Genomic DNA, 22,432 nt, shown 5'->3' on the forward strand with positions numbered 1-22,432 from the left:
TCCTTTTTGCTTTAAAAATCCCCACTCTTTTTTTCCCCATGTGTAAAGGATATCAGTATATATTGAATGAAAAAGGATTTCATGGTCAACTAAGTAGGGGAAAGCTGGTTTAAACAAAGACAAATGTGTTGCTTTATTGAAAGAATTTTCAGAGTGTAATATGCTGATATACATTGTCAGTTTATAGTATGCGGTGTTCCCAGACTCACTTGACCACAAAACTTTTTATGGAGATGGGTTTTGCATGACAAATGTTTCATTAAATAGACAGTGGAATTATAGAAGTAGATTGTATTTTTTGTTCTTCAACTTACATTTGTTAACATCTTTACTGAAATTTGCTCTTTAGGTGGTTACCTGTATCTTTTCTACTATTGAATTTATTTGTAGTCTTTTTGATCTTGATCTCGGTATTTGGCACCGCTACTCACACTATCCTTGTTGAAATACCCGTATCCCTTAACATCTCTGACACTGCGCTTATACTGGTTTTCTTCTTATTGCTAATAGTTTGTCTCTCTGAGTGCTGGCTTAAAGTAATGCCAGGTGCTGTGAATAGAAATCTTACAGTCTGAGTGGGTTAGCACTCAGATCATTTCAGGGATCCAGGCGGACAGAAGCTTTGTCATCTTTAACACTTGGTTTACCAGCTTACCTTAGGCATTGACATTCAGCAGGCAGATAGGTGATGACAGAGTATGAAGAATCATATGGGAGATTTTACTCACTAGGCATCGAGGTGATGTATATCATTTTTGTCCACAACATACTGGCCAGAACCCAGTCACATGGCTCTGCTGAGATGCATAGGGTTGGGAAATGCCCTCCTTTTATGGGCAGCCACATTGCACAGTTTACACTGTGGGAGGGGAGTGTAAATCACTGGTGATCAGCTAAGTTGGCCATCTAGCTGCAGGTGTGATGTATGATCTAAGAGCATGCATTTAAGAGCCACCCATGTTAAAGAACAATAAAGGAAAGCAATTTTCTTCCTGTTCACTTCCCTAGTAATCTCATCTGCCTATAATACATTGACTTTCACTTCTGTGACTTCCAAACTTTACGATTCAAATTTTTAAGTGTCTTTTTTTAACCTGAGATGCTTTGCTCTTACCTAAAACTTAGCAGTATATCTTAAACTGACCTTACTGACTGGCTTTCTCTTAACTTAACTTATTTTTGTTTAGGGAAAGGGTCAGCAAACTTTTTCTATAAAAGATTAGGTAATAAATATTTTAGGTTGGTGGGTTGCATAAGGCCTTTGTGTCATTATCTTTTTTTTGTAATCTTTGAAAAATGTAAACCATTCTTAGCTCATAGTCCTATAAAAACGGATTTGTCCATTGGTCAAAGTTTGTGGTCCCTTAGCTTGGGATATCCTCATTGTTGGAATTTGTCCAATACATTTAGTTACAACATTGTATTTATTTTTCATGGTGTTTTAAAAAGTGTTCTGAATTATTTAGATTTATTTTCCCTAGACTGTTGGACACCAGAGTAGAGAGATAGCTCAGGTAAAGTTCCTACCATCAGAGATACTCTGTTTCTGTTGTGGAATTCAGAAAAGAAAAAAGGGCAGTTATATGAGGTTTTTTCTTTTACATATATACTTTATTTTCTTAAAAATGTGTTTATGAGTAGAATCCTTGAAGGTTGAACTTTAGATGTGTGTGAAATGAGTCTGATTATGAAGAGCTAAAAACTAATAGAAAATCCTCAGTTATTGCCATCCTTGTCCAAAGTAAATTTTCCTAATTAGTGTTAAAATTGCTGTAGCAGAGCATCTAGCCTCTTGGCCTTGCCCGGACAAAACTGCTCCCCACCCAGCTGTGTCTGCAGAGATACCCTGCAGAGGTCCCTGACCAACTCCTTGTCTATGGCTCCTTTTCTGTTCTTGTTCTCTCTATAGAACATTTTTTCTGCTAGCCCTTTGGAAGCTTTTCAAACATACAATTGATATGCTAATTGTAATATTCTTTATTCTTGGGATGTGGGGGATTTCAGTCTTAAATATGCATTATTTTGTGCATATAAATGTTTTTATAGGGAAGTATGATAGTTTTCATCTTAGTATCAAAACAGTCAGTGACCTGAGGGTGGGGAACCTGTGGCCTTGGGGCTCCATATGGCCTTCTGGATCCTTGAGTGCGGCCTTTTGACTGAATCCAAATTTATAGAACAAATCACAGGATTTGTTCTGCGAAGTGTGGATTTGGTCGAGGGGGCCACACTTTGGGATCTGGAGGGCCACATGTCACTTTTAGGCCACAGTTTCCCCAAGCAGTTTTGCAGAAACCTCTTTTATGCAACCCTTAGAGTTATTGTTGTATTACTAATATATATGCTTCCCTTCCCTTTGTGTCAATGGTGTTCTGTGGTAATTAGGATTAAGATTTGAACCTTGAGAATCTGTATTATTTTAAATTTTTATAAATATATTTAAATTTTTTGGAATGGAAAAGTTTCAGTCTAAACCAATAACTGGTGGTATTGTTACCATGAATCTCTTCCTGGTGACTAGTATAAGTTAATGCTGTTAATGCATTAACCTTAGCTACATTTTCTCATGAAGATATGATAAATACTTTGCCATAGAAATAGGAAGCAAAATTGATTTAGTGTTTTTTTGAAACAAAATATATCTTTGTTAGATGATCCTTTAAGATTTAACGTTTTATAGGAGAGTCTAATGATGCTGTGCAATCTACATTTTGAATCTTAATTTTACATGTGTCCTAGTTTACTGCTGATACAAATCTGAAACTCATTTCTTTTTTTTTAAATTCCAGATGGAGATCTTATAACAATTTTTGATAGTTCTGACCTTTCCTTCGCAATTCAATGTAGTAGAATACTGAAACTGACATTATTTGGTGAGTGGTAAACTTTCTAATAAATTTAGCATTTTATTCATTGTATTTTTATTAAAGACTTTTTGGCTTTTTTCCTTTTAAAGACTCAGAATTAAAAGATAACTTATTCAAAAGGTGCTTAAATTAATTTGCATTGAAGGAGTGGTTGAAGTTTCTGACTATATATGTTTTAAGAAAATGATGGAAGTTTAATTAAGAGCAAAGTGTGTTAAGATTATTTTATTTTTGAAATCATATAACTTAGATATCTCTCATACAATATTATAGCTTTAATTTAGCTGTATTAGAATTTTTGAATTGTTAGACTATTTGGTTTTTTGGAAAGATGAATAGAAAGTAGGCATGTTTTAAATTCCACATCTGCTTTGTTACCCTAAATTGTGTGCCACTTGTATCAGGGATTAAAAATAATTTCAGGGTTAAAACTACTCCTCATTTCTTTAAGAATTTATAATTATCTTCCTGTATATTATACTATGTTTTTACTTGTTTTCAGGGCTTAGATAGTTTAGATAATATTTTCCAGGTAGTACTTAAAGATTAAAAATAGTTCTGATAAAAGCAAATAAAAGACTGATTTTTAATCATTTAGAATTTTTCCTTTAGAGTTTAATAGATTTGCAAGGCAGAGCTCTTAAGGGATAAAATAGACATGATTACAGAGTTAAGTGGTTGCATGATTATGTGAAAAATGTACACATTTTTTTCTTGATGTTTTATTTAGCATTTGTTTTATTTTTTAAAATTATGTTGTGCTAAACCTTAGTGTTCCATGAAATATGATCATGGCTATTGATTTAATTTGTATCTATTTCATTACCATCTAGGAACAATGAATATGAATCAGATTTTTAAATGTTAATAACAAAAACTATTTTTTTTTTTTTTTTTTTTTTTTTTTTTGTTGAGACAGAGTCTCACTTTGTTGCCCAGGCTAGAGTGAGTGCTGTGGCGTCAGCCTAGCTCACAGCAACCTCAAACTCCTGGGCTCAAGCGATCCTACTGCCTCAGCCTCCCGAGTAGCTGGGACTACAGGCATGAGCCACCATGCCCGGCTAATTTTTTCTATATAGATTTTTAGTTGTCCATATAATGTCTTTCTATTTTTAGTAGAGACGGGGTCTCGCTCAGGCTGGTCTCGAACTCCTGACCTTCAGCAATCCACCCGCCTCGGCCTCCCAGAGTGCTAGGATTACAGGCGTGAGCCACCGCGCCCGGCCCAATAACAAAAACTATTTAAAAATTTTTAATAAAAGTTATCTTTTTATAATATTGAATTTAAAATACTTAACTACTAGCTAGGTATAAGGAAGATTAGATAACCTGAAAATCCTGTCTCCAGAAATTACTGAGGACTTGCTAGGTAAACTATTACAAATATATTTTTTGAATGATGCAACTCAGCTTGTCCAGGAAAGTAAGGGAAATATCCAGAGACCAAAAAAATTAATGGAACTAAAAACTTAAGGCCTGAAGTACCAGAAGCTGGGACTTGGGGTGCTCATGATGGTAATAGTGAGGTTTTAGACTGCATAATTTAAGGACTTGTCATTTTGTATTTACATGGTATAGACTCTTGGCCCTAGACACTCAGTGGGCTATACTCTCAAAAAGAATATTGTAGGAAACAGGTCTCTGTCTTGATACAGAAAGAGTCAGGGAAGCTTGACTGTTACACCCTGGGGTGTGAGGGGTTTGAGAAGTTTCCCTTAAGGATTCATACCATGGTCCTTAGGTGAGTTGGGTTTAAATATAAACTGTATATAGTTTGGAAACTCCCAAGCCCAGATATTACCATAAAAAAATAGCAGAAGGAAAGGCAAAAATCTTTCTGGAGGAGTATATTGTCAATGCAGGTCACTCCAATTTCTCATAGATAAAATCCTGTTGAGGAACTTAAGGGTTCAGAACAATAAGCCACATGAAACAGTCAATGTAAGCAAGAAACAGTGGACGCAATAATAACAGGATTAGGTTTCCAACAACTTCAGGTATTAGAAGTGATAATCTATAAAATGTTAAAACTTATTAAAGACTTGAAGGAATAAAAATATAAGAGCAAGGCACTATGGAAAAAGAAGAAACATTTAAAAAAGAACTTAGTTAACTTTGGAAATTAAAAATATAATCACTGAAATTACTAGGTGGGTAGGTTAAACATCAGATTAGCCACAGCTAAAAAGAAAATTAGTGAACTGAAAAGGAAGTCCAGAGAAATTACAGAATAAAGCACAAAACCACAGATGTGGAGAATATGAAAGGGAAGTTGAGAATGAGAAAGTCCAGCATATTTCCATTGAGAGTTTGAGAAGGAAAGAATGGAGGAGTAGAAATATGTTAAGAGGTAATGGCTAAAGGAGTTTTTAGAATTATATAAAAGATATAAACCTTCAGATTCAGAAGGCACAGTCTGGCCAGGGTAAGTTAAAGTGTAAATCTTCACTAGACATACTGTCATGAAACTGGAAAATATATAAGACAAAGAGACCATCTTAAAAGTAGAGAGAATAAGACTGATCACCTATGAAGCGATTAGACTGTTAGTAGACTTCATAGTAATAATAGAACCTAGAAAACAATAGAATCTCATCTTCAAATGTTATTAAAAATAACTAGAAAAGTAGCATTCTGTAGTCCACTAAACTTCAGGAATGAAGGGAAATAAAAACATTTTCAAATGAAGACTGAGAATTTACCACTCACGGACTGTTGTTAAAAGAATTTTGAACAGTGGTCTTCAGCAAGAAGGAAATTGAGTCCAAAAGATGGTCAAAGATGATGCAAGAAGCACTTGTGATCAAATAAACTGGTTGACATATATAAATTTAAGTGAACACTGATTACAAAAAATAATAGTTTTAGGAATATAGTAATAAAAACAGGTTGGGACAAAAATACTGAGCAATAATTATATGTAAGACAGGAGGGGATGGTAGGAATTAAAATATTTTAAGGACTTGTTTGGGAGGAGGGTTGTGATTAACTTTAGAATGTTTAAATCGAAGTATTATGCATTTGTAAAATGAAAGAGTGATTTTTGAAAGATTAGAAATAAGAATAGGGGAAAAAAGGAGACAACTCATTTCACTAGAAAGTAGGAAAGGAGGGAAGAAAAGAAGAGGGAAAGCTTGATAAATAGCACAGAATACTAATCACAATACATACACTGACTACATGTACCAGTTAATATAATCTCTTACTTAAATTAAAAATAAAAAAAATCTAGTTACATGCCATTTCTAAGAGATATACTAAAAGATTATTACGCAGTTTGAAAGTAAATGACTAGAAAAAGATATAGTAGACAAATGCAAAGAAAGCTTGTTAATATTAACAGAATAGACTTACATAAAAACTTAGTAGCAGTCACTTTATAATGATAAAAAGAATAATTCACTAGTACTGTATGACAATCTGAGCATTTATGCATCATAGCTTTAGATTTTTTTCCTAAGGAAAAATTGACAGAACAAGGAGAAATCAATAAATTCATAATCACGGGAGAGCTGTTCTCTTAGAAACTGAAAGATCAAGCAGGCTCAGAATTACTAAAGATAGAGGAAATTTGAACATATTAGATAACAGGCTTGATCTTGTACATCTAGCAGTTAGGAAGAATTAGTTTTTTTTTTTTTTTGAGTACATATGGGACATTTATAAAAGTTGATCATATCTAAGTCTTCCAACAAATCTCAAGAAAATAACAGAAGAGATATCCTAAAGATCATATTCTCTGGCCTCATTAGAAACCACAGGACAAAAAAATAAAACCTAAATTCCTCTACTTTAGGAGACAGAGTATACTTTTAAATAACATAAGTCAAAGAAGAAATTATAATGGGAATTAGAAATAATTAGAGGCCGGGTGCAGTGGCTCAGGCCTCCAATCCCCACACTTTGGAAGGCTGAGGTGGAAAGATCTCTTGAGGCCAGGAGTTCGAGACCAGTCATCTGGGCAACACAGTGAGACCCCATCTCTATAAAAAATACTTTAAAAAAATTAGTTGGGCATGCTGGCTCATGCCTATAGTCCCAGCTACTTGGGAGGCTGAGCCAAGAGGATTGCTTGAGCCCAGGAGTTTGAGGTTACAGTGAGCTGTGATCACACCATTGAAATCTGGCCTGGGCTAGTGAGACTCTTATTTCTAAAAAATGAATGAATAAATAATGAGATAATGACTTCTACATAACCAGATTTTTGGAGTACACCAAAGCTATACTTGGAGGGATATTTATAGCCTTAACTGGAAAGTAATGAACTCAGTATTAAACGTAGAAAGTTACAAAAAGGACAAAATAAGCCCAAATAACTTAGAAGAAAGGAAATAATAAAAAGCAGAAATGAACTAGAAATCAGGGAATTGATAGGATCAACAATTTTGAAAGGATGCAATTGGCAAACCTCTATGAAAATTAGTTAAGAAAAAGGAAGGCACAACAAATAAATGAAAAGGGAACAAACTACAAATATAGTGGAAACTTAAAACATTATAAATACTGTGAATAATTTAAATTTGAAAACTCAGATGACAGGGACAATTTCCTAGGTAAATTTAATCTATTTCAATAAATAATTTGATTGCCTCGATTATTATAACATTAAAGAAATTGAACCAACTATTTTACCAAATACTGAAGGAACAGATGATCTCAAATTATACAAACTGTTCCAGAGAATAGGCAAAGAGGGAGTATACGCTAACTCATTTTATGGGGTTAATATAACCTTAAACTTGAAAATCAGCCAAGGAAAATGCAGACCAGTGTCACTTATGAACATGGATACAAAATACTAAATAATATTAACTAATGAAATTCAGCAGTGCATATGGAAACACACCATTGACAAGATTGCTCACCCAGGCAGTATAAGATTCATTTAAATTAGAAAATCTAATACTACTTTCCATATGACAGGTTAAAGGAGAAAAACTGAACCGTCTTTGTAGAGAAAGAAAAAGCATTCATATCTCAATCATGTTAAGAAGTCATAGCACATCAGGAATAAAAGGGAATTCTTTAACCTCATGTAGGGCATATATCACATAGAACAATTGCTGTGTGCCCAATATAAAGGAATTATAAAAGGTAACTAAAATACCAATTATGATTGCATACAGCAAAAAGGTTCTTTGAATAAATCGAACATGGCACGATTGTCATGGACAAAATATAAAACTTTATTTAAAATCATGAAGTTGGGGAATGGGTTTTGAGGAGAAGTACCCAGGAGACTTAATTATGTATTGTATCATTATTTTTTATTTTTTTTTGAGACAGAGTCTCACTCTGTTGCCAGGGGTAGAGTGCCGTGGTGTCAGCCTAGCTCACGGCAACCTCAGACTCCTGGGCTCAAGCAATTCTGCCTCAGCCTCCCGAGTAGCTAGGACTACAGGCATGCGCCACCATGCCCGGCTAATTTTTTCTACATATTTTTAGTTGTCCAGCTAATTTCTTTCTATTTTTAGTAGAGACGGGGGTCTCTCTCTTGCTCAGGCTGGTCTTGAACTCCTGAGTTCAAACGATCCTCCCGCCTCGGCTTCCCCGTGTGCTAGGATTACAGGCATGAGCCACTGTGCCAGGCCTTGCTTCATTTCTTAATGATCAGGAGCAAAGATGAAAAAATGTTAAGATTTAACAAAGATGGGTAATAAATAAGTTTATCTTTTTGTGTGTTTTCATTGAAGTCCTACAGTTATAGTCATTAATAAAAATACATTATTATAGAATAGGGAATTTGAAGTTTTAATTGAGTATAATTTGAAGCATGATGCTCCTAAACCCACTGAGTAGAACATAACAGATTATAGGCCAAACTAGGAGTATGAATGTAGGGTGTTTTTATTTTTGTTTTTGAGACAGAGTCTCACTCTGTTGCCCAGGCTGGAGTGCCATGGTGTCAGCCTAGCTCACGGCAACTTCAAACTCCTGGGCTCAAGCAATCCTCCCTTCGTGGCCTCCCAGAGTGCTAGGGTTACAGTCATGACCCACCATGCCCAGCCAAATGTAGAGTTCTTAAAAGTTCTGGTAAGATATATCAATGTGCTCCAGATAGAGACCACCAGGAACACACCTGGAGTGAAACAAAGTTGAGTTTATTGCCTTACTGCAACAAGAGAGAATGAACACTATGGCATAGGGTGTCTCTGTAACAGGATATTAGAAAAGAATTTTTTGTAGGGGTTGGGTTTGTGTTAGGTGTTTTTTGGATAAGGATCAAGGAAGTGGGGCTTTGCTCTGGATTGGATGGTGTCAGAAAGTGGAGGTGATTCTTAAATAATTTTTATCTAGAAGGTGAGAGGAGTGAATCTTACTAAATCTTATGTAGAGATGGGAAGAATGAACTGAGGATAAAGCAGTAGCAGTCACTCATATTAGATAGGATGAGGGGGATGTTTGATCATTCTTATGGTTTTGTCAGTGTTCTTGTTTTTGTCTTGAGTTTTGACATGATTATAGACTTTTGATCTATCCTAGTCACAGGGTGGTCTTCTCTAATGTTGGTGTTCTTTGAAAATATTCGTGTTCAACAGAAGAACCCCATAGGCCGCCTGTGGGTGCCAGGCCAGCTTATAGCAACACCAAGGCCTATCTTAGGATAGCAGACCAGTTCCTGGCTATCAGGAGCTACTTTTCTCCTTCTTGGATATTGGAGGGAAACCAGTAATACCAAGTGAAAACCAATAACTAATTGATATAGGTAGGAGATTATAGTGAACTTCCCCATAACTATTGAGGGAGTATGTGAATTACTGGTGGATTTTCTTCTAAGAGCTTATATTGATGATTTGATGTTTGAAACATATTTAGCAAACAATCTTCCTGAACCTTTATTTTCAAATAGATGTTTACTGGTAGTGCATGAAGCATTTTAGTTTAATTTTTGAACTCCTATCTTGGGGTTTTCATTCAGAGCCTTGTGTCACATTTTTTTTTCTTTTCTTTTTTTTAAAATAACCTCAGTGGTGAATGAAAGATTTCATTTTTTTCAGTCACCCGAAATGAAAGTCATTGACAAAATGGGTACTTAAATGAGGTAATGTTGCCTTCAAAAAAAAAAAAAAACCCAACTGTGATTATTGAGTTATCTCTGACTTTTTGTGGCTTATAAACTGCCTGTGGAAGTAACTGCTTTGAAGGACAGTGGTGATGTAGATTAAAAAGTTCTGTGTTTATTTTTTTAATGGGTTACGTTTTAGATCAGCTGTGTTAGTTAGCTGTTCTTTTTCTCAAGGCAAAAGTAGGTAGGAGGGATAACAGACCTATCAGTCATGTTGTATCTTCTAACATTTATGTTTAGAATAAGGTGTTTTTGTCTTATTTTAAGAAAATTAAATAATGTGAAATAACATAAGCTTTTGAAGTTATGTAATTTTTATTAAATTTAATTTCTGTTAAAAAATATAGCTTTCTATAGGTTCTAATTTATTGTAGTTGAATTTTTCTAATAAACCTTCTTACCTATATGGTCATACGCCATAGGTGTGCCATCGGGAATGATGATGAATGTTTCTTTTTTTCTAAAATGAGTTATTTGCAGTAAAGAATCCTTTCCTTAAAAAGAGTTATTTAGTATCTTGTTTGTTTTTGTTTTTTTAAAGGAATTATATATATTTTTCCTTATTGCATATTATTCTGGTGATATATTTATTCAAGAACATCTCCTAATTTTAAGCAGATTAATGCTTTTATTTCAGTTAATGGCCAACCAAGACCCCTTGAATCAAGTCAGGTGAAGTATCTCCGTCGAGAACTGATAGAACTGCGAAACAAAGTAAATCGCTTATTGGATAGCTTGGAACCCCCTGGAGAACCAGGACCTTCCACCAACATTCCTGAAAATGGTAAATCATGAATCCTTCTCCTTCTGATTTATTCTTACATCTTTTGCAGGCTTTTAAAAACTCTTTTTTGGCAGGAGTAGGATGGCACTTACAATGTCACGCTCTTTCTTGTTCCTGCCTCTACTAGTGTTCATGTCTGTGTTCCCAAACATGAACACTGGTACATGAAGATTACTGGGAGGTTTCATTATCCCAATTCCTGGATCTCATCATAGACCTACTGGAGGGTAGAGCCTGGGAATCCCATTTTTAAAATGGTCTCTGGGTGATTCTTATACAACTAGTCTTGGACTTCTGGGTTTATGACATAGGTCAGTTTTTAAACTGTTTTGATTCATGAACCCTTTTCAGTGTAATAGATAATTAATGATTTTTAGGAACTGAAAATCATTTCATGAATTTTATGTAGAATATGAAGTAGTTTCAAGTAAAAAAGAAACTTATAGATTAGTACTATACATTAAAATGGTATGTTGTAAAGTTTATTTTAAACACAATTTTTAAACATAATATTCAAAGAACTAATTTTTTTTCCATTTTACAGATAACGTACTCTTTGTTAAGATAAAGCAAGGTTTATTGACAAAATTAGAAATGACGTAGTTTTGGGACCAAATGTATTTTAAAATGTGGACTGAAATTTAAGTATGTGTTATGGCTTCAAAGTGGATTAAAAAAACTTTTCCTCAACTTTTAAGATTCTTAGATATTGCACTAAGAAAACTGATTTTTTAAAAAAATATTTTTGTTTGCTTTTAATTTTCAAATGTTCAAAACTGTCCATATTGTGAAATAGTCATTTTTTTTTTAGTCAGGTGTGGGTGACTGCACATAATCCCTTGCAATCTTTTTTTTTTTTTTGAGACTGTCTTACTGTATTGCCCAGGCTGAAGTGCTGTGGCCTGATCATAGCTCACTGTAACTTTAAACTCCTGAGCTCAAGTAATCCTGTCTCAGCCTCCTGAGTAGTTAGGGATGACAGGTGTGTGCCACCATGCCTGGCAATTTTTTTTTTTTTATTTTGGGTTTTAGTGTGTTGCCCAGGCTGGTCTTGAACTCCTGGCCTCAAGCAATCCTCCTGCCTCAGCCTCCCAAAGTGCTGGATGGATTACAGGTGTGAGCAGCTGTGCCCCTTGCAACTTTTAGATTCTGAGGTATTATTCTATTTTTGGCCACTAAATAATTTTGAAGTTTTTGTTTTCTGCCTTTAATTTAGTTATAGTTTAAATAAAGATGCATTTTCCATCATTTCCTCTTCCTCTCTTCTCCAGTCATGTGGAATTGTGTTAATGGTAGATGCTCAATAAATATTTGGTGATTGATTAGTAATTTCTAGTTCTACCTCTATTTCGTAATGTAATGGAGATTTGCTGAAATACTACAATGAGATCCTCTTGGTCACTTTATGATGAAACCTTTTATATTTCAGGTTAAAGCAGGTTGCCTATTGTGAATCCTACCAATCCAAACAAAAAACTCTGATTTTCAATCAAGAATCTGATGAAAACTTTAGACCATTTTTCTGGAAGAAGTCATAGATGATAACAATATTTGCATATAATTTCAGGGAGTTTAAACATCTGTAGAAAATTATGAAATGGAGATTAGAATTTAACCAGTGTAGCCAGTACTGTGCAGAAACTAGCTACAGTGGCCCACATTCTGATCTAAAGAATAGAATTACAAGCTTTTTGGTTTAGGTGAAACTTTTCTTACGTGTTTCTTGCTACTATAGCCACTGATTTTTTTTTTTTTTATCAGTCGTTTGTTTCTATAATTTTATATATTTTAATGTTAGTTTCTCACCTGTGTTAATATAAAAAAGATATTAAAATTCATTTCTTCTCTGCATCTTGGAAATTATGCCACATATTGTTTCTCTGTATGGCCATCTTCTTGTCATTGTGTTCTGTTTGGCATAGCTTATGATAAGATGATGTAAGAATAATATATTCTGCGTTTTATTTTTAGAGATAGCTGTAATTTATTTATTTATTTATTTGAGACAGAGTCTCACTCTGCCCCCACCCCCTCCAGTAAAAAGACTCAACAGCAGTGCCCTCCCCACACAAGAGTTGAAAGCTACCTCTCTTGTTTTCTAAATTTTTTTTTTTTTTTTTTTTTTTTGAGGCAGAGTCTCACTCTGTTGCCCAGGCTAGAGTCCCGTGGCGTCAGCCTAGCTTATAGCAACCTCAAACTCCTGGACTCAAGCAATCCTCCTGCCTCAGCCTCCCAAGTAGCTGGGACTACAGGCATGCGCTGTCATGCCCAGCTAATTTTTTCTATATATTTTTAGTTGTCCAGCCAATTTCTTTCTATTTTTAGTAGAGACGAGGGTCTCTCTCTTGCTCAGGCTGGTCTTGAACTCCTGAGCTCAAACAATCCGCCTGCCTCGGCCTTCCCAGAGTGGGGAAGGTCTGTAATTTATTTTTTGTTTTCTCTCCTGCACTTACAAGATAATTTACCTCTTGGCCACCTGGCTTCTGTGAAATATTTTAAGCTTCTGTTTAACCACATATCGTGGTTTAATAATCTCCTTCTCAAGAAAAATAGCATAAATAGGCTGGGCGCAGTGGCTCACGCCTATAATCCTAGCACTCTGGGAGGGCGAGGCAGGCGGATTGTTTGAGTTTAGGAGTTCGAGACCAGCCTGAGCAAGAGCGAGACCCCGTTTCTACTAAAAATAGAAAGAAATTATATGGACAGCTAAAAATATATATATAAAAAAATTAGCTGGGCATGGTGGTGCAGGCTTGTAGTCCCAGCTACTCAGGAGGCTGAGGCAGGAGGATTGCTTGAGCCCAGGAGTTTGAGGTTGCTGTGAGCGAGGCTGACGCCACGGCACTCTAGCCTAGGCAACAGAGTGAGACTCTGTCTCAAAAATAATAAAATAAATAAATGAAAATAACATAAATAAACCAACCAAAAAACTCTACATCAGACAGTGAAGTCTAGTCCACAAAACAAAACTGCCAGTCAGCTATCAGTACTATTTAGAACCTGGAGATTACCCTTACCAAGAAACATGTGGTCACCTATGGTCTTCAGTGCTCTACCTCTGCAGTGGTTCTTGGACACTTGTTTTGCTCTGCGAGGCAAATGAAGTGTAAGCTGCATTACATATTGGAGTGACCTGTTCCAGTATCTCTGGCAGCTAATGGAGCAAGTAGTAGACTAATGGACATATAGCATGTTTCCTGATGGATTTGGTTTACCATAAGTGAAAAGAGACATAGGTAGTGAAGAGGTAGTAGTGTTGCAAGGGGAAATCATTTATAAGATTGGAATGGTATGCTTTTGGGATGTCGTCTTGCGTGGAAGTTGGTGAGGAAGGTAGATAACTGATAGACGTATTTTAAAGGAGTACTTACAAGACTGTTGATTTGCAAGAAAATTTAGGAAATATTTGGGTAACCTGGAATGGCAAGTTAGGAATGAATGAGAGCTGCCAGCCAGTGTGTGCTGAGGGGATGCTTATCACTTAGTACTTACATTGTTTCCACAAGATAAATTTTTTATTGATGGCAGGGGTGATCTAATAACTGATGTGCATTTACTTGTTTGATAACAGAAAAAGATTGATAATCATTGCCTCTTCATTGAGTAAATGCTTAGCAATATTCTTCTTATTTACTTGTATCTTGGTCTTGGATTCCTATTTCTAAAATATAGGTTATTCTTGAACCCCTTTTCTTTCCCAAGGTAGTAGTATAAATGCCTGTTGATACTAGTATTCTTAAAAGAAAAGAATACTTTAAGAAAAGTATTCTTGGCCGGGTGCGGTGGCTCACCCCTGTAATCCTAGCACTCTGGGAGGCCGAGGCGGGCGGATTATTTGAGCTCAGGAGTTCGAGACCAGCCTGAACAAGAGTGAGACCCTGTCTCTACTAAAAATAGAAAGAAATTATCTGACCAACTAAAATATATATAGAAAAAAATTAGCCGGGCATGGTGGCGCATGCCTATAGTCCCAGCTACTCGGGAGGCTGAGCCAAGAGGATTGCTTGAGCCCAGGAGTTTGAGGTTGCTGTGAGCTAGGCTGACGCCGCGGCCCTCACTCTAGCCCGGGCAACAAAGTGAGACTCTGTCTCAAAATAAATAAATAAATATAAAAAAAAAGAAAAGTATTCTTAAAAGGTTTTAAATTTAACCTACTCATAATATTTTAACAGTTTTCTGTTTTTTAAAATATCTTATTATGGAAAAACTTAAATATATACAAAAGTAGACATTATAATGAATACCATAAACCCATATCCAACTTCATCAGTTATCAACTCATAGTCAGTATCGTGTCATCTATACTCCCACACACTTCCAGCCCTCCCATATTATTTTGAAGCAGATCCTGTACACCTGATTTCATCTGTAAGGATTTTAGCAAGTAATTTAATAAGTAATAAGTATGTTAATATAAGAGGTAGCAGATTCAAAATATGTTTTTAATGTGCTGTTTACAGAAGATTAAGCATGAATTCTTGTTGGCTTGATTTCCATGTAATTTAATAGTGGACCAAGAAATAATAGAAATAAAACATAAAAGTTGAGATTATAACCTCAGCTAAGGTGCTTCTTCTTTTAAAAAATAAAGCATTGGTTCCTATAGCTGTTTCTTCCTGAGTGCCTAGTATTTATCTAATACTGGGATATAGGTCATAGGGCTCCCCAAAAAAAAAAAAAAATAGAAAGGAAAATATTTCTCTCTGTTAAGGAGTTTGTACTTTTCTTCCATCTAATAATTCTTAGAGAAGGGGGTAGATAATAATGTATTTGGGAAAGCTGTTATTTACCTTGTGTTTCTTTTTGTCCTTTTTCCCCTGATTTTAAAAGTAAAAATATAAACAAGTGTAAAGAAGAAAAGTAAAATGATCTATAATCCTGTGTTCAGAGGTACTTTTAACATTCCAGACTATTATTGTGCACATGTATATTTCTCTATCTTGTATTTTTAGGCCTTGTTGAGTATAGATAAAATGGAAACGAGATTTTGTTTATTCCTCTGTTCTTCTTGTAGATACCGTGGATGGTAGGGAAGAAAAACCTGCTTCTTCTGATTCTTCTGGAAAACAGTCTACTCAGGTTATGGCAGCAAGTATGTCAGCTTTTGATCCTTTAAAAAACCAAGATGAAATCAACAAAAATGTTATGTCAGCATTTGGCTTAACAGATGATCAGGTTTCAGGTAAGTTAGTTCCTACTTCCTTTCCATCCTTCATCCCAGACCTCTCTCCCTCCTTCCTTCCTTCCTTCCTTCTTTTAATGGAAGAATAACTTGGATATGGTGAAGTGTACAAGTCTTAAGGGTTCCATTCAGTAAATATTTACATATGTATACACCTATGTAAAACACTAACTGCATCATATCAAGGTGTAGGTGATTTCCAGCACCCCAGAAAGCTTTCTTGTGCCCTCTCCCAGTCAGTAGCACCTCCCTCCCCTTAAAGAATAACACTATTTGTTTCAAGTAAATTTTATTGAAAGTAAAATTTAGAAAGGTTTTTTTTTTTTTAAATCTGAACTATTTTGTAATCTTATTTCAGATTTGTTGCAGGATTTAAATTGCTTTTGATAGGTCTTGTTATGTCTTCTGACCTTAAGTTAGAGAAATTGAAAGAGAAGCTGAAAATGTAGATTTCTGGTTAAATTGCTTTAATGTAGAAAGTGCTTTTATATGAATAAGCTTTTAACCTTAAAACAGCATTTATACTGTAACTTATTCTTTTTAATTTTTGGCTGTCATTCAACATTTTTTCTACTTCTTTCTCTCTCTCAGGATTCTAATTACACATACATTAGAGAGCATGATAGTGTCACTTGGGTCTCTGAGGTTCTTTTTTCTTGAGTCTTTTTTCTCTCTGTTCTTTAGAATGGATGATTTCTATTGAAATATCTTCAAGGTCACTGTGATTTCCAATGTGCTATTTAACCTTTCTAATTTAGCTCTGGAATTTCCACATTCATTAAGACTATATTTTCCTTTAATTCTTTGAGTGTATTTTTGTTTGATTCTTTACAAATGTTTATAATAGCTATTTTGAAATGTTTGTCTGCAACATCCAACATTTCAGCCTATTTGGCATCAGTTTCTATTGACTGCCTCCCCCTGTAATCCCCAGTATGGGTCACAATTCCCTGTTGCTTTGCACATAGTTTTTGGTTGAGAAGTGGACATAGTAGTTAATATTTTGTAATGGGATTTTTTATGTTCTTTTGAGGATTTTTTGTTATTGTTACTCTAGCAGGGAATTTGTATGAACGTGTCAAGCTGTGTAACAAACAGAGAGGGGCTTTCTGAAAGAAAACTATAATTATTTGAGAATAGGGCATTGCAGTGGGAATACATGTGCCATAGTAAACTATGTGTGTATTCAGGAAGATAAAGGAAGATAAAGGTTTTTAAAGAAAAAATGAGGAGGATTACATAATTGTTTTGAAATAATTACTCGTGGCTACAAAGATCATCAAGAAGGGTGATACCAGTTTGAGGTTGGACAGGCATTGCTGGGCAGACGTCCTTGCAGAAGTATTTTTTGTGTAAGGTTGCAGTGTCCTTTGTGCAAGGTTGTGGTTTTTGCAGTCTTCTGTGATAGTTTTTATCAGTCATGCAAGTGTCATTTCATGACCTTTTCAGGCTCTATTTGTCAGAGTTTTTTTTTTTTTTTTTTTTTAATAGTGACTCCATTTTGATTTTGATAATTTTCACATAACTCAGAACTACTCTCTTTCTTCCCGTGGTATATGGCAGCTGATAACTCTGCTCAGTCCTTTGAGCTCTAGGTCCTGCTTTTTTTTCTGCGCCCTTTTGGGGGTATCCTTTTCCCCTGTCCCAACCCTATAGTCAGCTAGGGATTTGGGCATAGTTTATACTTAGATTTTGGATCTTACCCTACCCCTTTATGGCCCTCTGACTCCAGGGATTTTGCCCCTAAATATTCAGCTGCTTGTCCACCCAAGAAGTTGTTAATACTGTGGGTTTTTTTTTTTTTTTTTTTTTTACCATCAGAGCTGCAGGGCTCAGGGCTTGCAATTCTTATCTACTGTAATTCCACTGGGGTAAACTCTTCTGGTTTCTGCCAACATTTGATTGATTTCCAGTTATTGCAAATAGTTGTTTCCTTCTATTTTGTTCAGGTTTTAGTTGGTACCTGTCGGAGAGTTTAACCAACTAATTTATTAATACTTTGTCATTATCATTAGTTGGAAATACAGCATTCAGTCTGTTCATTTTATATTTCTTTGATGCTTTTATAGGATTATTCACTAAAGAGAATTGTTTGAAATTCTGAAAATAAGAGACATATATTTGTATACGATGCTCGTTCTTGGCAAAAGAAGACATCAGACAAGTGACACATCTGAAAAACACATTTTTAGAACAACTGAAATATGAGTTAACATTTCAACTACTTATTATTTCATACTTCAGGAAATGCCAAATAGAGGAGTGAATAGTTATATATGAGGTCAGACTTAAGTTTTGATTTAAATATAGTATATGCCAGACCTGAATAATATGATTAATATGATTCACATTATTTTAAGACCATTTTTCTGATAGCTTTTGTATGTTGAACTGGAATAGGAAAAATTGTATACATAGACAACATCCAGGATACTTTTCTAGTTCTTCAGTTGTGATGTGGTATAAAAAATTTGGCTATCCCATTGTGGAAATGGGAAGGAGGGATGAATTATAACAAAGATACGATGAGCAACATTAACTGTAAGAAATTACATACAAGGGAGACAAGAGGAGTCAAAGTGGTTTATATTTTTAGGATAACAGTACAGTGTCTTTTGTAGGAAGAATGTAGGTATTTATCTACGCATATATAAATATACATAAAATGGTGGTAGACAGAAGTAGTCATCCATTTTTTTCTGGTAGTCATCGTTCTTTCTTGCATTACCAGTATTATAATCTAGTTTATTTAGGTTCTCATTACTACCTGGATGCTCTGCTGCCAACTATGCCTAATACAGTGGAAAGTTCTGGGGATACACCAGAGTATAAGACAGAGGTTTGCCCTCGGGGAAATTAGTCTGCTAATGATAGCAAGTACTTACATGGAACTTTCTGACTGGTAATAATGGTTATAATCTTTTGCTGTATAATTACTTCCATAAGTACTTGCCAAAAGCTTTCATTAGCTCATAATACAGTAACCTTATGAAGTAGGAATTAGTGTATCTTTTTGTACATATGAGGAAACTAAGGCATTAAAACAGATTAAGTAACATTCCCAAAATTACATAGCTAGTTAAGTAGCAGTGCTGGGATTTGCACCTAGGTAGTCTGGCTCCACAACCAGTGCCTTTAACCACTCTTCCATGTTGCTGAAACAAAGAGAACTTAAAGGAATAAGACATATCTGTAGTTATCTTTAGAACATCTTTTTTGACTGTCACACCTTTGGAACTGTAGTATATTCTCTCCATTCACTTCCATGTTCATTATTTTGGAAGAATTTGAGTGTTGCTATGTATAAGGTAGAGGCCTAGGCTTTGTGAGTTGACAAAAAGAATCAAGAGTCAGGAGCCAGGCCAAAAGAGCTCACAGTCTAAAAGGAAAGGATGGGAGCTGTTCAGAAATAGAAAAAAACTGACATTGATCATAATAAAAGTAAACTATATAGTTCACTAGTGGAAGAAAGTATTTATGGGTCAAGAAGGCTTACTAGAAGTGTGGAATTACAAATGGGTTTTTAAAAATGTTATATTTAAATCTGTGGGACACAGTGGAGAGGATGGTGATAAATGAAATAGAGATCAAACAAATTTAGATATATTGTGGGAATAGAGAGTAGATAAGTTTAGCTGAAAGTGGGGCATGTGAGAAGAATTGTGAGAAAAAATGTCTGGACCCTTGAATACCAAACTAGGGGGTTGAACTTAATTTATGGGCAATTTTATCCTCATTGAAGAGTAAAGTGGTACTTTCTATAAAATACATTGCATGGCAGGGGGAATATTGGTATTGCAGACATGAGTTGGTTTTTACAGAGGGAAGTTAGGACTTAGCAATATACTCCACACTTCATAGAGAAGAATTTCTAGTTGTAGCTTTGAATTCTTAAGAGACTGGAACAAAGGAAAAAAGGAAGTACATTTATTGTAAAAGACTGCATTTATGGTGAAATACTTATTCTATAGTACTTTTATTTTTGGTCTCTTTTAACCAAATTTCTTAATAGAGCTTGCTAAGGAAAAGCCTTGTATTGGGTACTAAACTGATTTTTCATGACCATCTAGGGCCACCCAGTGCTCCTGCAGAAGACCGTTCAGGAACGCCTGATAGCATTGCTTCCTCCTCCTCAGCAGCTCACCCACCAGGAGTTCAGCCACAGCAGCCACCATATACAGGAGCTCAGACACAAGCAGGTCAGATTGAAGGTAAAATAGAGTTTAGAGAACATGTGGGGGAAAGGTACACGTGCAGAAATGTTTATTACTATTGTTGGCAATGGTAAACAACTCACATATGCAGTCATGCCATGAATGCAGCTGTGAAAAATTTTGATTTACTAACATGACTTGGTGTTAAAAAACAAATAGACAATATGTCAGGTATACTTCTGATTATTGAAAAGAAAAAAAGTACTTAAATGAATATAAATACAGAGGGAAAGATCAGGAAGGATTTCTACCAGTCACTGGTCAGTGGTGACCCTTGGGGAGGAGAGTGAAATTTGGAAGGGGGACTTCACACTTTATTTTGCATAATGCTTTGGTGCTATATTTTATCTCCCTCTCCCTGTCCCTCAGCAACTGTGCATTATTTTTATAATTTAAAAGATTTTTAAAATACAAGTAGAGCGTAACTTAAGTGTAGTTTTTTTTTTGAAAAGATTAATAGCTGTTTATATTTTTGTACAGTTATTAGTATGTCTTTAATGGAAAACAGTGTATTTTAAGTCATACTTTTTTCTCTAAATGTGTCCTTGGATGAGTAATTTAGTTTCACTGGGTTTTGGTATTCTCACTGTAAAATGTGAAAGTTGGACTAAGCAATTGGTTTGAAAAGAATGTGTTTGGTCCTGAATGAAATATAACTTGAAAGCTCAGTTTTTGAAACAGATAAAGGAATCATTGCTTTGGTTGAAGAGGATTAAGGGTTCGCAAACTTAGGACAGCAGGCACTGACTGAAGTGCCTCATTGAAATCTGGGTCTCTGCAGTACATGACTAAGTATTGACTGATCTCTAGGGTACCTTTCAGATAAAGTAAAACTGATATTTCTGTGAATTTCCTATGCATGTTAGGACTTTAAAACCACACATTCTGTTTTGAAACAAACACCAGGTGGTGCTCTAACTTTGTATAAAAGGATCAAATGGTGGTATGATGTTTTTACAGCATCAGAAGCAAGTGATTGAGGTTATCAATTAAAGAAAGTCATAGCCTGAAGTATGTAAATGTATATGTAATGCAGTATAGTGACCACTTTTGGAATAGAATCCTATCATCCTGTGGTGATACTTTCACAGTTGTTCAATGAATGAATACTAGGCATTAGGGAATAGCAGGTGACAATTTGCTGATGAATGAGTGGTTTGGGAAGAATTTCTTATTACGTAAGCCTTTTCTCAACCAACTTTAGTTAGAGTCTTCCTCTGCACCAAAATCCAACTGCCAGAACTGGAACAAACTAGAACTAAAGCAGATGTGGGCTGAAACAGAGGGGCAAAAGCAGAGTTTGGGTATAATGAGAGTGTAATGCCCGCATCAGGTGAACTAAAACTATTTGTTTTTTTTAAACCCATTTTTAAAATACATACTGTTGTAAAATGGCAGTTGGAAGGCTAATTGTACCAAATAATGTTTGCTGTTCACGTGTAAAGGAATGAGATTTAAAACTTCATTAGCAATATCTAAAATTATTTTATGAGGATTTATTTTTTAATTGAAAATTTTCAAATAGGTAAAATTTTAAAAATAGGATTTACTGTGAAAAGTTGTCTCTCCCATCTCGGTTCTCCAGCAACCAAGTTCCTTTTCCATAGGCATCAGATCCACACCATTTGATATGCATTTAATTACTTTGGAGTGATATTAGTTATACGTGTATGCCTTGCTTCAACTGTCGCTTTTGGCTTACATTAAAACATACAGTATAAAATTGTGCAGTTAATATGTGACATTATTCAAAAGATTAGTAACTAATCTAATTCTAGATCGGTGCTGTCCAAAAGGATTACAGTGGAAGCCACATATAATATAAAATTTTCCATTAGCTACGTTAAAAAGTTTTTAAAAAGGTAAAATTAATTTTAATACATTTTAGCCCAGTATATTCAGTATATCAACATGTAATCACTATTAAAAAATTAATTTTTTTTGTGCTGTGTATTGGAATCTGGGATGTGACACTGATTTGAAACATTTCAGACAACATATAGCATATCACAATTCAAAATAGCTATGTTTCAGGTGCTTAGTAGCAACATGTGGCTAGTGGCTATTATATAAGATAGCACAGTTTAGGTAAATATATCTATTATTTATAGATTCCCAAGATGTGAACTGTAGGCTACTTTAATAAATACTTCTTGATATATAATGAGTCCCTGACATTGCCAGTTGTTAAGATTAACTGCTGGTTATAATTTGAGCAGAATTAGCAACATAAAAATGCATAACTTATAATTGATTAACATAGCAATGTTTTATAATGTGTAATAATTCAAAATAAAATAAAATTAAGAATTCTGAGTT

The 22,432-nt window shown here is 35.0% G+C and overlaps 1 protein-coding gene across 4 annotated transcripts in view; it reads left to right on the plus strand.

Annotated features, from left to right (window-relative positions):
• Positions 1-22,432, plus strand: part of TFG (trafficking from ER to golgi regulator) — a 38,363-nt gene that overhangs the window by 4,977 nt on the left and 10,954 nt on the right. For 3 of the 4 annotated variants that reach the window (XM_069472547.1, XM_069472546.1, XM_069472545.1), the window contains exons 3-6: positions 2,790-2,873; positions 10,571-10,717; positions 15,732-15,899; positions 19,970-20,110. In XM_069472547.1, coding sequence (XP_069328648.1) covers positions 2,790-2,873; positions 10,571-10,717; positions 15,732-15,899; positions 19,970-20,110 — 540 coding nt within the window. The remainder of the gene's footprint in view (positions 1-2,789; positions 2,874-10,570; positions 10,718-15,731; positions 15,900-19,969; positions 20,111-22,432) is intronic. The other variant, XM_069472548.1, reaches the window with a different exon arrangement.

This window comes from Eulemur rufifrons, chromosome 7 (assembly GCF_041146395.1).
Source record: "Eulemur rufifrons isolate Redbay chromosome 7, OSU_ERuf_1, whole genome shotgun sequence".
In the NCBI taxonomy this organism is placed as follows: domain Eukaryota; kingdom Metazoa; phylum Chordata; class Mammalia; order Primates; family Lemuridae; genus Eulemur; species Eulemur rufifrons.